This window comes from Somniosus microcephalus, chromosome 13, assembly GCF_052327205.1.
Source record: "Somniosus microcephalus isolate GS21.2 chromosome 13, FLI_Smic_1.0, whole genome shotgun sequence".
In the NCBI taxonomy this organism is placed as follows: Eukaryota; Metazoa; Chordata; class Chondrichthyes; order Squaliformes; family Somniosidae; genus Somniosus; species Somniosus microcephalus.
The window spans coordinates 141717313-141730119 of NC_140999.1; the positions used below are offsets into that span (position 1 = coordinate 141717313).

General features: G+C 43.5%; 1 protein-coding gene across 2 annotated transcripts in view; it reads left to right on the top strand.

Annotated features, from left to right (window-relative positions):
• The first annotated feature begins 6610 nt into the window (after nt 1-6610).
• Nucleotides 6611-12807, top strand: part of kcng1 (potassium voltage-gated channel, subfamily G, member 1) — a 32601-nt gene continuing 26404 nt past the window's right edge. The window contains exons 1-2 of one of the 2 annotated variants that reach the window (XM_086005306.1): nt 6611-6880; nt 8993-9774. In XM_086005306.1, coding sequence (XP_085861432.1) covers nt 9016-9774 — 759 coding nt within the window. In that variant the 5' untranslated portion in view covers nt 6611-6880; nt 8993-9015. The remainder of the gene's footprint in view (nt 6881-8992; nt 9775-12807) is intronic. The other variant, XM_086005307.1, reaches the window with a different exon arrangement.

Below are 12807 nucleotides of genomic sequence, written 5' to 3' on the forward strand. Positions count from 1 at the left end.
AGAAACAGTGAGAGGAACGGCGAGAGGACCGGCGAGAGGAGCGGGATCAGCGGCAAGAGGAGCGGGAGCAGCGGTGAGAAGAGCGGGAGCAGCGGCGAGAAGAGCGGGAACAGTGGCGAGAAGAGCGGGAGCAGCGGCAAGAAGAGCGGGAACAGCGGCGAGAAGATCAGCGGCGAGAGGAGCGGGATCAGCGGTGAGAAGAGCGGGATCAGCGGCGAGAGGATCAGCGGCGAGAGGAGCGGGATCAGCAGTGAGAGGATCAGCGAAGAGAGGAGCGGGATCAGCGGCGACAGGATCAGCAGCGGAGAGAGGAGCGGGATCAGCGGAGAGAGGAGTGGGATCAGCGGCGAGAGGATCAGCGGAGAGAGGAGCGGGATCAACGGAGAGAGGAGCGGGATCAGCGGAGAGGGAAGTGGGATCAGTGGCGAGAGGATCAGCGACACTATAAAGAGCCTTCAAACAGAAACATCAAGGTGTGAGAGCACAGGGCAGCAGGTAGGTGATTGGTTGGTGAGTATTACAGGGTTTTTTTTAGTCTCTAAGCTAGCTAAGAAACTGTACATTGCTATAACTTTACTTTCTTAAATTAGTAACTAAAACTAGATAAACTAGAACACAGGGTCACAGTCTCAGAATAAGGAGTTGGCCATTTAGGACTGAGATGAGGAGAAATTTCTTCATTCAAAGGGTTCTGGATCTTTGGAATTCAATTTCAACAGCTTACTGGCCTCTGTGACTGCCATGGTCGCTCTGACCAGTGAAAGCTGACGGACATCCAGTGGAGGCTTCAAAAGGTAGGTAAAAAACGTTATTTTGTGGGGACTGGAGAAGCGAGGAGTGCTTCTCCAGGCTCCAAATGCAAAGTCTGGGCCTCTGCCGCACCAGGCTCCTCCCCCCACCCCCCCTTCCAACCACGGCACGTTGCTGAAACCCCCACGACTTACCCGAGTGCCGGTGGGCAGTCTCTGGGTCACCTGGTCTTTGTTGCATTGGCTTTGTACTGATGCTAACATTGTGGGGCTGGATTCTCATTTTTGAAGAGCACGGAATACTCAGAACAGCAAGAACAGGGAAGATGTTGGTTAGCACTTACAACTGGCTTTACATCACCTTCTGTGTTTTGTTAAAGTTATCAAAAAAAGAAGAAAATATGGCCCAATATGTCAGCTGTGCTTCTGTAATATATAAAGGAACCATAAGAAAAATGTAAAAGGCTTTCCTAATGGCTCAGCAGGTTTAGACATGTAGACCAGCCAGGCCCCAGGTTCAGTCTCTGTTCCGTGCTGTTATCTGGTCTCAACTGTGGCAACAGTAAGGGTATCACTGGTTTCAGTGCTTCTGCTTTAAGGAGTAGAAAAGTGGGTTCTTATTCCTGATTACTATTCAGTAGCCCATTTTTGGTCAAAAGTGCATGTCTGGGCATCAGCCTCAGTTGTCTGCCAACAGTCACTGTCAAGACTCACTCAAGAGTAATGGTCACTTGGGCAAAGTACCAAAGGATGACTGTGCCCATTGAACCATACTCCAACAAGGAGTCAACTCCTTCGGGAGAGGGCGGGAGGGGAGCACATTAGAAGATAATAGGAGGAGGAAGAAAAAATGTAAAAGAAAAATGTAAAAAAAGTAAATATAAAACAAGACCATTTGGCCAATTGAATCCATACCTTGCAAAAGAACATGTTTAACTTACATTCTTATGGACTATCCTCAACTTTTAAAATCCCTTGAAAGAGGTAAATAACTTCCAAGAAGAGAAAATTTGTGAAATTTCTCCCTGGTTCCTGAAAGTAATTGAGAGGAAACTCCAAGATATTGATCTTGTATAACAGCTGACATCGCTGCTAGCATTCCGCAGGTAAAATTCCCTTGGTCCCAATGCTTAATCCACAAAATGTTCCACAGAATATTTCACCATTTATATCTACACATATCCTTACAAATTTAAATCCTGTTTGTAATCAGATATTTGTGCAGGTTTTTTTTAGATTTTAATCACTACATCATTAATTCTTTTATATGGGCGTGAGTTCCATAAATACTCTGCAAGAAGAAAAATAAATCTTGGAATTTCTAGCCTTGGTTGCAATTTACCAATTTTGTATTCAAATCATGAATTACCCACTGTTTTTCAGTCAAAGCTTTAATACATAGCAGTAAAATTTGTGATTTGAGAGTAGCTTATTTTATTGGTCACTAAAACATTCACTGGTAATGCAGTATTCCTTGAGTAGGGCTTTGGGTCCTCAGTCCTGAGTGGGGGAACTGAGGAAATGAGGTAATCAAGAATTTTTGGATCCAGATACTTTAGACAACAAAATATCTCACAGCAACTGAGGTGAATATTGGGAATATTAAATATTGGGAGGACCAAAGCCATTGTCTTCGGTCCCTGCCACAAACTCTGTTCCGTAGGAACCTACTCCACCCCTCTCCCTGGCCACTGTCTAAAGCTGAACCTGATTGTTCGCAACATGGGAAAATATTTGATGGGGAGCTGAGCTTCCAACCCCATATTCTCTCCATCACCAAGACCGCCTAGTTTCACTTCCATAACATCGTTGTCTCCACCCCTGCCTCAGCTCATCTGCTGCTGAAACCCTTAGCCATGCCTTTGTTACCTCTAGACTCGATTATTCCAATGCTCTTCTAACCAGTCTCCCACTTTGCACCCTCCGTAAACTTGAGCTCATCCAAAGCTCTGCTGTCCGTGTCCTAACTTGCACCAAGTCCCGTTCACCCATCTCCCCTGTGCTCGCTGACCTACATTGGCTCCCAGTCTGGCAACGCTTTGATTTTAAAATTCTCATCCTTGTTTTCAAATCCTTTCATGGCCTCGCCCCTCCCTACCTCTGTAACCTGCTCCAGCCCCACAACTTGCACTCCTCCAATTCTAGCCTCTTGCGCATCCCCAATTTTCATCGCTCCACCATTGGTGGCTGTGCCTTCTGTTGCCGAGGCCCTAAGCTCTGGGATTCCCTCCCTAAGCCTCTCCTCCTCTCTAACTCTCTCTCCTCCTTTAAGACACTCCTTAAAACCTATCTTTTTGACAAAGCTTTTGGTCACCTGTCCTAATATGTGGCTCGGTGTCAAATTTTGTTTGATAATGCTTCTGTTAAACACCATGGGACATTTTACTATGTTAAAGGTGCTTGTTAAATATAAGTTGTTGCTGTAAACACAGCAACCAACTTGCACACATCAAGGTCCCGCAAACAGCAAATGAATGAATGATCAATTAATCTTTTTTTGATGGTGTTGATTGTGGAAGAAATGTTGGCCATGACACAATGAGAAATCCCTGCTCTTTTTCAAATAGTGCCATAAAACTTCTATGTCCACCTGAAGTGGCAGATAGGGTCTGAGTTTAACATCTGCAAAGGGTAGCGCCTCTGACAATGCAGCCTCTGACACTTGACTAAGTGCCAGCATAGATTATGTGCTCAAGTTTTGGAGCAAGATTTAAGACCAGAACCTTCTAACTCAGAGACAAAAGTGCTACCAACTGAGTAAAGCTGACACGAGCCTCAGTGGAAATGAAAAGAAAAACCTGAAAATGGTGGAAATTGAATCGAAAATGCTGGAAATACACAGCAGGTCCCTCAGCATTTCCAAACAGAATTCACAGAATCACAGAATCACAGAAACCCCACAGTGCAGATAGAGGCCATTTCGGCCCATCGAGCCTGCACCGACACATATCCCACCCGATCCCCGTAACCCCTACACCAACACATATCCCACCCTATCCCCGTAACCCCACGTATTTAATCCCCCTAACACTAAGGCCTAGAAATTCAGTGCCCTTAGCACCGATTTTGCGGCGCTAGAGGGCCTAGCGCTGCAATTGGCGCCGGTTCCTAAATTGCCTGGGGCCCTTCCGCGGCGGTAGACCGGTAGCGCTGCGCCGGCACCGATGACGTCATCGGTGTGCGCAGCATCCCGGTTGCCGTGGTAACCCGGCCCCAAGCCGAAATTCAGTTGCGGCCGCCTCGCCAGTGGCAGCCGCAACTAAGACTCCGGCAAACGAGTGTTGCCGGAGTCTGCGCCGGTGCTTTAAGGAGGCGCGGCGGCCGGCCGCTTTCCCGCCGGCCGCCTGCCCGCAGCTCCCTCCCTGGACTTCTCCCCCCCACACCCGGAACAGATGCAAGCCCGGCACTTGTCCGAGGTGCCGGGCTCATTTTTGAAGAGATTTGCGCGGGCCGCGGCCGGGTGCAGGCAGCTCCTCCTTAACGGAAGGAGGAGGCCTGCACTTCCCGAGCCTGCCGCACCGCAGCGGGCGCCGCAGCGCCGGAATAGCGCCGCAATGCGGCGTGTTGCACCAGTTTTCAGGCGCTAAAACCCTTCAGTAGCGCCGGCAGCCGTTTGGGCACGGCGCTACTGAATTTTTGGCGCGCGCAAAGGGACTTAGCGCCGGCGCTAACTTCCAGCGCTAAAGCCCTGGCGCAGCGCAAACTCAATTTCTAGGCCTAAGGGTCCATTTATCATAGCCAATCAACCTAACCCGCACATCTTTGGACTGCAGGCTGCAGGCACTTTCTCAGACTGGACATGTGAGATATTCTGATAAAGGATTGACACCCAAAGCATTAACCCATCCCATCTTTTCTCTTTACAGATATTAATGGGCCTGCTGTGCATTTTCCAACATTTTGGCCTAGAAATTGAGTTTGCGCTGCGCCAGGGCTTTAGCACCGGAAGTTAGCGCCGGCGCTAAGTCCCTTTGCGCGCGCCAAAAATTCAGTAGCGCCGCGCCCAAACGGCTGCCGGTGCTACTGAAGGGTTTTAGCGCCTGAAAACTGGCGCAACGCTCCGCATTGCGGCGCTATTCCGGCGCTGCGGCGCCCGCTGCGGTGCGGCAGGCTCGGGAAGTGCAGGCCTCCTCCTTCCGTTAAGGAGGAGCTTCCTGCACCCGGCCGCGGCCCGCGCAAATCTCTTCAAAAATGAGCCCGGCACCTCGGACAAGTGCCGGGCTTGCATCTGTTCCGGGGAGGGGGGGGGAGAAGTCCGGGGAGGGAGCTGCGAGCAGGCAGCCGGCGGGAAAGCGGCCGGCCGCCGCGCCTCCTTAAAGCACCGGCGCAGACTCCGGCAACACTCGTTTGCCGGAGTCTTAGTTGCGGCTGCCACTGGCGAGGAGGCCGCAACTGAATTTCGGCTTGGGGCCGGGTTACCACGGCAACCGGGACGCTGCGCACACCGATGACGTCATCGGTGCCGGCGCAGCGCTACCGGTCTACCGCCGCGGAAGGGCCCCAGGCAATTTAGGAACCGGCGCCAATTGCAGCGCTAGGCCCTCTAGCGCCGCAAAATCGGTGCTAAGGGCACTGAATTTCTAGGCCTTTCTGTTTTACTGAAGGCTCTTGGTGATAGATTTACCGCATTGTTTTATTGATAGCCATAAGCTTTCTGTGGATGACTGTTACAAATTATTGTTAAAAATGAATTCCGACATCAGCCATTTATATAGGGAAATAACAAAAAAAGGGATTTTCTAAAATGAATAAAAAGATCAATTGTCATTACTGGCTATTCTTGCTCATAATTATGTAAATCTTAATGTTATTGCATGTTCAATCAGAGATTGATACTCCAGCCTGCTAACCATAGGTTGCTAAGACTTTCCAGTTCTGCTCCAGATGGTTAGATCAAATAAACATATGCAAAGAACAAATAGCAGGTTTTCTGTCCCAGGCTCTCACCTCACTGATGGGTCTTTGCTGCTGGCTGATCCAGAGCCTAAGGGCTACATCCAAGTGCAGTAAATTGCAAGAAGAGTAACTAAAAATACAACAGTGTTTTGAGGGAAATCATCTATATACAATATTGGATGCACTTAGTGCGACTCTGCTACAAATAAACAGTAATTTGATGCAATAAGTTCATGTTTACTTGCAAATCAATCTGTTGTAAACATCATTTAGGGTAATTTTAGATTTAACCAAACAAGCAATGAACAAAAATAAGGAAATGCCAAAAGCTTGACAGATATAAATAAAACTGAACTAAAATTAATAAAGATATAAAACTAAATACATTAAAAATACAGACTTAAAAAAGAGCAGCAAGATCAAATGTTTTATTAGTAATGATGAGTGTATGACTAGGGTAAATTTGTGATTTATTTTTTTATATTCCATTATTTGAAATTCCTTTGTAATTCTCTGCTTATCATTGCCCACCAAGCCATTGGCAATCCTGTGTTTTAGTTTGACATAAAAAATATTTTAAAATAAAAGGAATGAAAAGGGATGTACCTGGATGAAAAGTAGTTCTTTCAGGGTAACACAGCTTCAGACTGTGGAGGCTGTAGCTCAGATAATGAACTGTTATGCAGATGTTTTTTGCAACACATCTCATGACGATTCTGACATAAATCATATACAGTACAGTTAAACAACGCTCACGTTTCACATCTTTTGAGACCCAAAGAGCCCTATATATATATATAATTTGCCATATACTGGGATTATTCTATCTTTAGAAGATGCGGGAGAGCTGCCTCTTTTATTAGAGTGTATGTGCGGTGTGAATTATCGTTTCCCCTCAGCTTGATCATTTCCATTTTAAGGGGGGAAATCCTCCATTCTGAAAGCGCCGGTTGCCATGGATTTCACTCAAACCTTCTCAACGAGCGAGCACGTCCTCCTGGTGGCGTCAGAACAGCCTGCTGGAGACGATTAGCCGGCAGCCTGTTGGCTCTGATCCTCTTATACTTTACATACCATTTCCACTCTTTATACTTTATATGGACAGGCGCTGGGCGCAAGGTGTGAGTTGCTGCGAGTTGTCGAGTCACAAAAACCGCGGTGTAAAGTAACTTTAATCCAAACCAAACAGAAACCCGAGGAACTTTCTCCGCGTGAAATTATTTTCGTGGTACCGCGTAAGTGTTAAATATTAATAGTGAGTTACAATTTGTATCCACGCTGTGGCTACAAGTGTTTCAGGATGAATTAAAACCTTTTTTTAAATTTTCCTGGATGATGGGACGTTAAGGAGGAAATTAGAAAGTAAACGATGTTATTATCCCGGGTTTAGAGGAGAACGCAGAACCTTTTTGAAACTTTAAATCGGTCTCAACATTAGGGCAAGAGAAGCACCTCCACATTCAGAGTAATCATTGCGTACAGCCATTTATTTCCAGCTAAATAAGTCTTTCTTTAAATGTCTAGCATGCGATTCTCTAGTATGGTTCAGACTTGATTAATTAGCAATTCTTTCGTTCAGTTTCTAGTAAGTAACAAACGCTCCACATCAGGAAGTTAACTGAACATCTGTCTTGTTATCTGATTTTTTATATATTATAGTTGTGATTTGGAGTATGCGGTTCGTTTTATCCTGTTTCTCTAAGATGTTAAAGCTTGTTATCCTAATCACAGAATCAGCAGAACCACGGCTAGTTCATGATAGGGTGGCGATGCTTGTTTTGAATGTTACTGCGTAGCAGCTTGTGGTGACAGATGATAATGAATAGTGTTTAACGAGTCCAGTGTTTATAAAAACACAAATGTCTGCAGCAATCTGCAAGTGCAACAGGTGGATATGCGTTTTGGCAAATAAAAACAAATCGCTCGAAATAAAAACACAAGCATTAAAAAACTGATGTGATTTCAAATTTAATTCAAGAGTCAACAAACGAGGATCTGTCTGGGTTGGATTTTAAATTAATTATTTTTCTTTTCATTGATACACCGTGAATTCACTGAGTTCAGTCAGCAATTTGACAAGATGATGCTTTTGAAAAGCTCAATGGTACACAATGCTGTCTTCTGGATATACTGTAATGTGACAGTAATCATCTGGATATACTGTAATGTTTGTTTAAAGGAGGCTCTATACTTCGGGATCTACAAGCTGCCATTTGTATTCATTTAGAACTAGAAATCAACAGCTAGAAACTAACTCGGGGTTTTTCATTTGAGCAGTTTACAACACTTTGTGATTTATTAATTTCTCAGAAGTTGTTTCAAACTGAAGGTCCACACCAGCTGGATATTGCATCCAGATAGCAGTGTCAGTGATATTCTGCTATATTACATATAGCTCCAAAATGGAAAGGGTTTCAGAGTACAGTGTAATACCACCAAAAGGTTCAGTGAGAGGCAATTGCTGTAGTTTATAAAACCTACTGCTGACAGAGACAAATTTTAAATGAAACAGACTTGGATTTTTTTGTACTCTGGTTTCCTCAAGATTGTACAAAACCTCTTGGAAAGTGTCTGTACAGATTTCAGAGTAGTTCGCTGCTACCTGCTCTATCATCTGGACAAATTATTGCAATTGATGCCAGGTACAGTGAAAAAAACCACTAATCTTTTGGACCTAACGTCATGCAGATTATTGTAACGTGCAAAAGTAAAACTACAGAAGCCTCTGAATGGAACACTTCTGCAAATGTTTCCTTTCTCTAAGTTTTTATTATACACATAAATGTACATGGAATGGGGCCATAGAAATATACTACCTTCATTAATGTAGTGTTCATTAATATGCATTAATAACAGTGCCCCCATTTTTTATATTAATAGTTCCACAAATCAATGCAAAAAAGAATTCCCTAAACATATACAAGACTTCTATTTATGTAATCATTTGGAATGAAAATGTCATAATCTGATGGAACCCACAAGGATTTAGCTGACATGATAGTTCATATTGGGTTTGCATTAAAATAGTTAAAGTTTAAACTGCAATTTTTAAATTGGAACTAAGTTGTGTGGATGGTGGAGACACATGATAAGGACCATTGGAATATGATTTATATTCTCCACTGGTGATGACTGTAATTTGTGAGTTATCAGATAAGCCCATTTGTGTTATAAATCATATTCAACGGCTCTTTAAGACACAATAAGGACAGCTTTTAGTTAGTAATGTATACTGTATAGTGGCCTCACATGCTAAATATTAATGTTCCTGAGTGATTAGCTGGCATTTTCGGATTCTATCTAATTTCTTATAGTTTGCTGTGCTTTCTACATGTGTCTGGCTACAGTGATGTGAGGAGCTGCATTCAGGATGACTCTGCTGGCAGGAGACAGTTCGGACTATGATTACAGCGCCCTCAGCTGTGCCTCTGACAACTCCTTTAATCAAACCATCTATAATGAAACGCAGACTCTGAAAGGTGTGTTTTACAATCGAGCCCACCTCCTTCACCCTCAAGAAGACTTGTTTGGCAGTGCATTCCCAGAGGATCGCAAACACCATGTTATAATAAATGTTGGGGGGATAAAATACTTATTGCCATGGACTATGCTGGATGACTTTCCTTTAACACGTCTGGGGCAGCTCCGATTTTGCCACAACTTTGACGAAATAATGAAAATTTGTGATGATTATGACGTGACATGCAATGAGTTTTTCTTTGATCGGAACCCAGGTGCCTTTAGGACGATTTTGACTTTCCTGAGGGCTGGGAAGTTGAGACTTTTGAGGGAAATGTGTGCCCTTTCCTTCCAAGAGGAATTGCTGTACTGGGGCATTGAAGATGACAATCTGGAACGTTGCTGTCGTCGCCGATACCTGCAGAAAATCGAAGAATTTGCAGAAATGAATGCTATTGAGGAAGATCTGGCAGAGGGCGAAAAGCTGAGCGATTTTGTCGAGCCATCGAGATGTAATCGCTTCATGACAAAACTCAGGGATATGGTGGAAAACCCTCAGTCAGGACTCCCAGGGAAAATCTTTGCCTGCCTCTCCGTTATATTTGTGACCATTACTGTAGTTAATCTATCCATCAGTACCATGCCTGACCTCAGAGCAGAAGAGGATAAAGTAAGTTTTTACACTTCACAATTAGTTAAACTTGCCATAAAGGTTTACAGTTATGCTATGGTACATCTTCAAATGTCACCTTCAAAATGTAAGATGCATTTTAGTTTCAACACTCAATAGTACTATTCTATCCAGTAATTTAGGAATTTACAAATGAAAACTTAACTCAGCTAAATATTTGATAACATTTATAATTATTGCATACTGCTAAAGTCAAATACTTAGTTATAGCTTATTTTTCATAAAATATTCTGCATTTATATAGTAATAGGTTTATCTACATATAAGGGAAAGAAACAGTGCAGGAACAGGTTGTAGTGTGACTAACATGCTCCCTCATCATTCTAACAGTCATATGATCATACGAACAATGACTGGCAGGAATAGCCCCACTGATCCAGCCTGTCCGACAATGATCTTTGTACTGCCATCTTGGTTAGAACTGCAGATTGTTTTGGGCTTGTTTTATATTTTTGGAAGGATGCAATTGTCACTAACTCACCAGGGATCAAATCTGTATGCTCCACAAGACACCTGGGAACGTGCATGCCTCCCCCTCACTAAATTGCCAACAATATGAGGGATAGCAGGGACAACACTGACCCACAGAGACTCGGATGGGTACACACAAGGGATTGGAAACTAGACACCAGGTATTAGGCATAAACTGCCATCATTTGATGATCTGGGACTGGGCATTACCCAATCCACACACGTACGCACACTCTCACTGAATATTTTGTGCTCGTGCACATGCACGCTGCCTTCTTAAATAAGTGTGCATCAGAAGCCAAACTGCTGCAAATTTGAATATTTGCATTGGAATATATAGTAATCCAATTCAGGTCATTTGAGATTGCAAATTTGATTTATTTCATATGCTTGGTTAGAATTCAATATATCCTTTGCTCACACTTCAGTTAAGAATAATTTTGTAAAATGTTTATTTTTTTGTTTTCTAATGAAAATAACAACAATCTCCCTTAAAGAAAAAAGGTAGTCTGAAGGAAATCCTTCTCAATTAAAGATCTCCCCCATCTTACATTAAGAAAACTCTCCAAAATTTTATTTGTTGATTTTAAGTATCAATTTTATTACCCAGGTGGAGAACCTTGATTTGGATATCCCTACCTGCTAGGCTGCTCCAGTGACGTCACCAATAAGGAGTGTACGTGAGCAGACCTGTAGGAAATGGCAGACCTGCAACTTCAAACCACCTTCAGAGACAATCTGGAGCCATGTGATCCTGGGAAACTACACTGTAAGGTGGGGATACATAGTCTGGAGCAACTCTCAGGTTTTTCTGAAGTTGTGGCCCCCGCGGTTTCTTTCTGCACCACACTGACACATTTTTTGTAAGTGACATCCTAGAGTGGGCTAACATGGATGGAGACCCAAGACTTGAATGTCTCTATGTGGATAGGAAAGTGGACACTTTTACACAAGCATCACAGAAAAGCCTGGCGGGTGTATTTTTAATTTATAAAATGGGGGGAGTATTTTAAACATAGGAATACAGGAATACATTCAACCACTCAAACCTGTTCCGCCATTCTATTAGATTATGGCTGATCTGTACCTCAACTCCTTTTACTAGCCTTTGCTCCATATTCCTTGATACCCTTAGCCAACAAAAATATATCTATCTCGGTCTTGAAAATTTTAATTAACCCAGCATCTTTTGGGGAGAGAGTTCCAGATTCCCACTATCCTTTGTGTGGAAAAAGTGCTTCCTGATTTCACTCCTAGATGGCCAAGCTCTAATTTTAAGGTTATTCCCCCTTGTTCTACATGCCTCCACTAGATGAAATACTTTCTCTATATTTACCCTATCAAATCCATTTATAATTTTAAACACCTTGATTAGATCACTCCCAAACCTTCTAAACTCAAGGGAATACAAGCCAACTTTCTGCAACCTGTCCTCGTAATTTAACCCTTTAAGTATCATTTTGGTGATTTTATGCTGTATCCCCCTCCAAGGCCAATATACCTTTCCTGAAGTGCGGTGTGCAAAGCTGAACACTATACTCCAGATGGGTTCTGACAACTGAAGCATAACTTCCTAATTTTTGTATTTTGTATTTAAGTTGGTGTGAGTAAGGATGTGCAGGGGTAGGGTAGGGAAGGCAGAGTGATGAGGATGTGATGAGAGGCACAGCAAGATGAAGGTGAGTGTGGCTTTGTACTAACGTTTCGTGATCTACTGAGATCATTGAAAGGTTTGCGCCACTGCACCCAGGTCCTCCTGATGACATCCCTGCTTGTGCCTTCCTGTACAATGTGGAACCAGGCTATCTTGGTCTCCTGGGGAGGTCTCTTCCACCCATCGGAAGGGAAGAAGACCTCCCTGCGTGCTCTGAATTCCTCCATAAGCATATGGAGGGAGTCATGGGAGAACCTGGGTGCAGCCCAGGCTATGTTAATAAAGGAAGGAATCACTATAATACAGAGAAATGATATTGGGTCAAAGGAGCAGGATAGTGAAACAGTTTGGGTGGAGATAAGGAATAATAAGGGGAAAAAAAACACTAGTGGGTGTAGTCTATAGGCCTCCGAACAGTTGCAACTCTGTTGGACGGAGTATTAATCAGGAAATAGTTGAGGCCTGTAATAAGGGAACAGCTATAATTATGGGGGATTTTAATTATCATATTAACTGGACAAATCAAATTGGGCAGAGCAGCCTTGAGGATGAGTTCATTGAGTGTATTAAGGATGGGTTTCTTGAGCAGTATGTAACTGAACCAACCAGGGGGCAAGCAACCTTAGATTTGGTCCTGTGTAATGAGACAGGATTAATTAAAAATGTCCTAGTAAAGGATCCCCTTGGAATGAGTGACCATAACATGGTTGAGTTCCATATTCAATTAGAGGGTGAGAAGGTTGGATCTCAAACAAGCGTGCTGAGCTTGAATAAAGGAGACTATGATGGTATGAGAGCAGAATTAATTAGAGTGGACTGGGAAAATAGATTAAAGGGTAAGACGGTACATGATCAGTGGTGTACATTTAAGGAGTTATTTTACAACT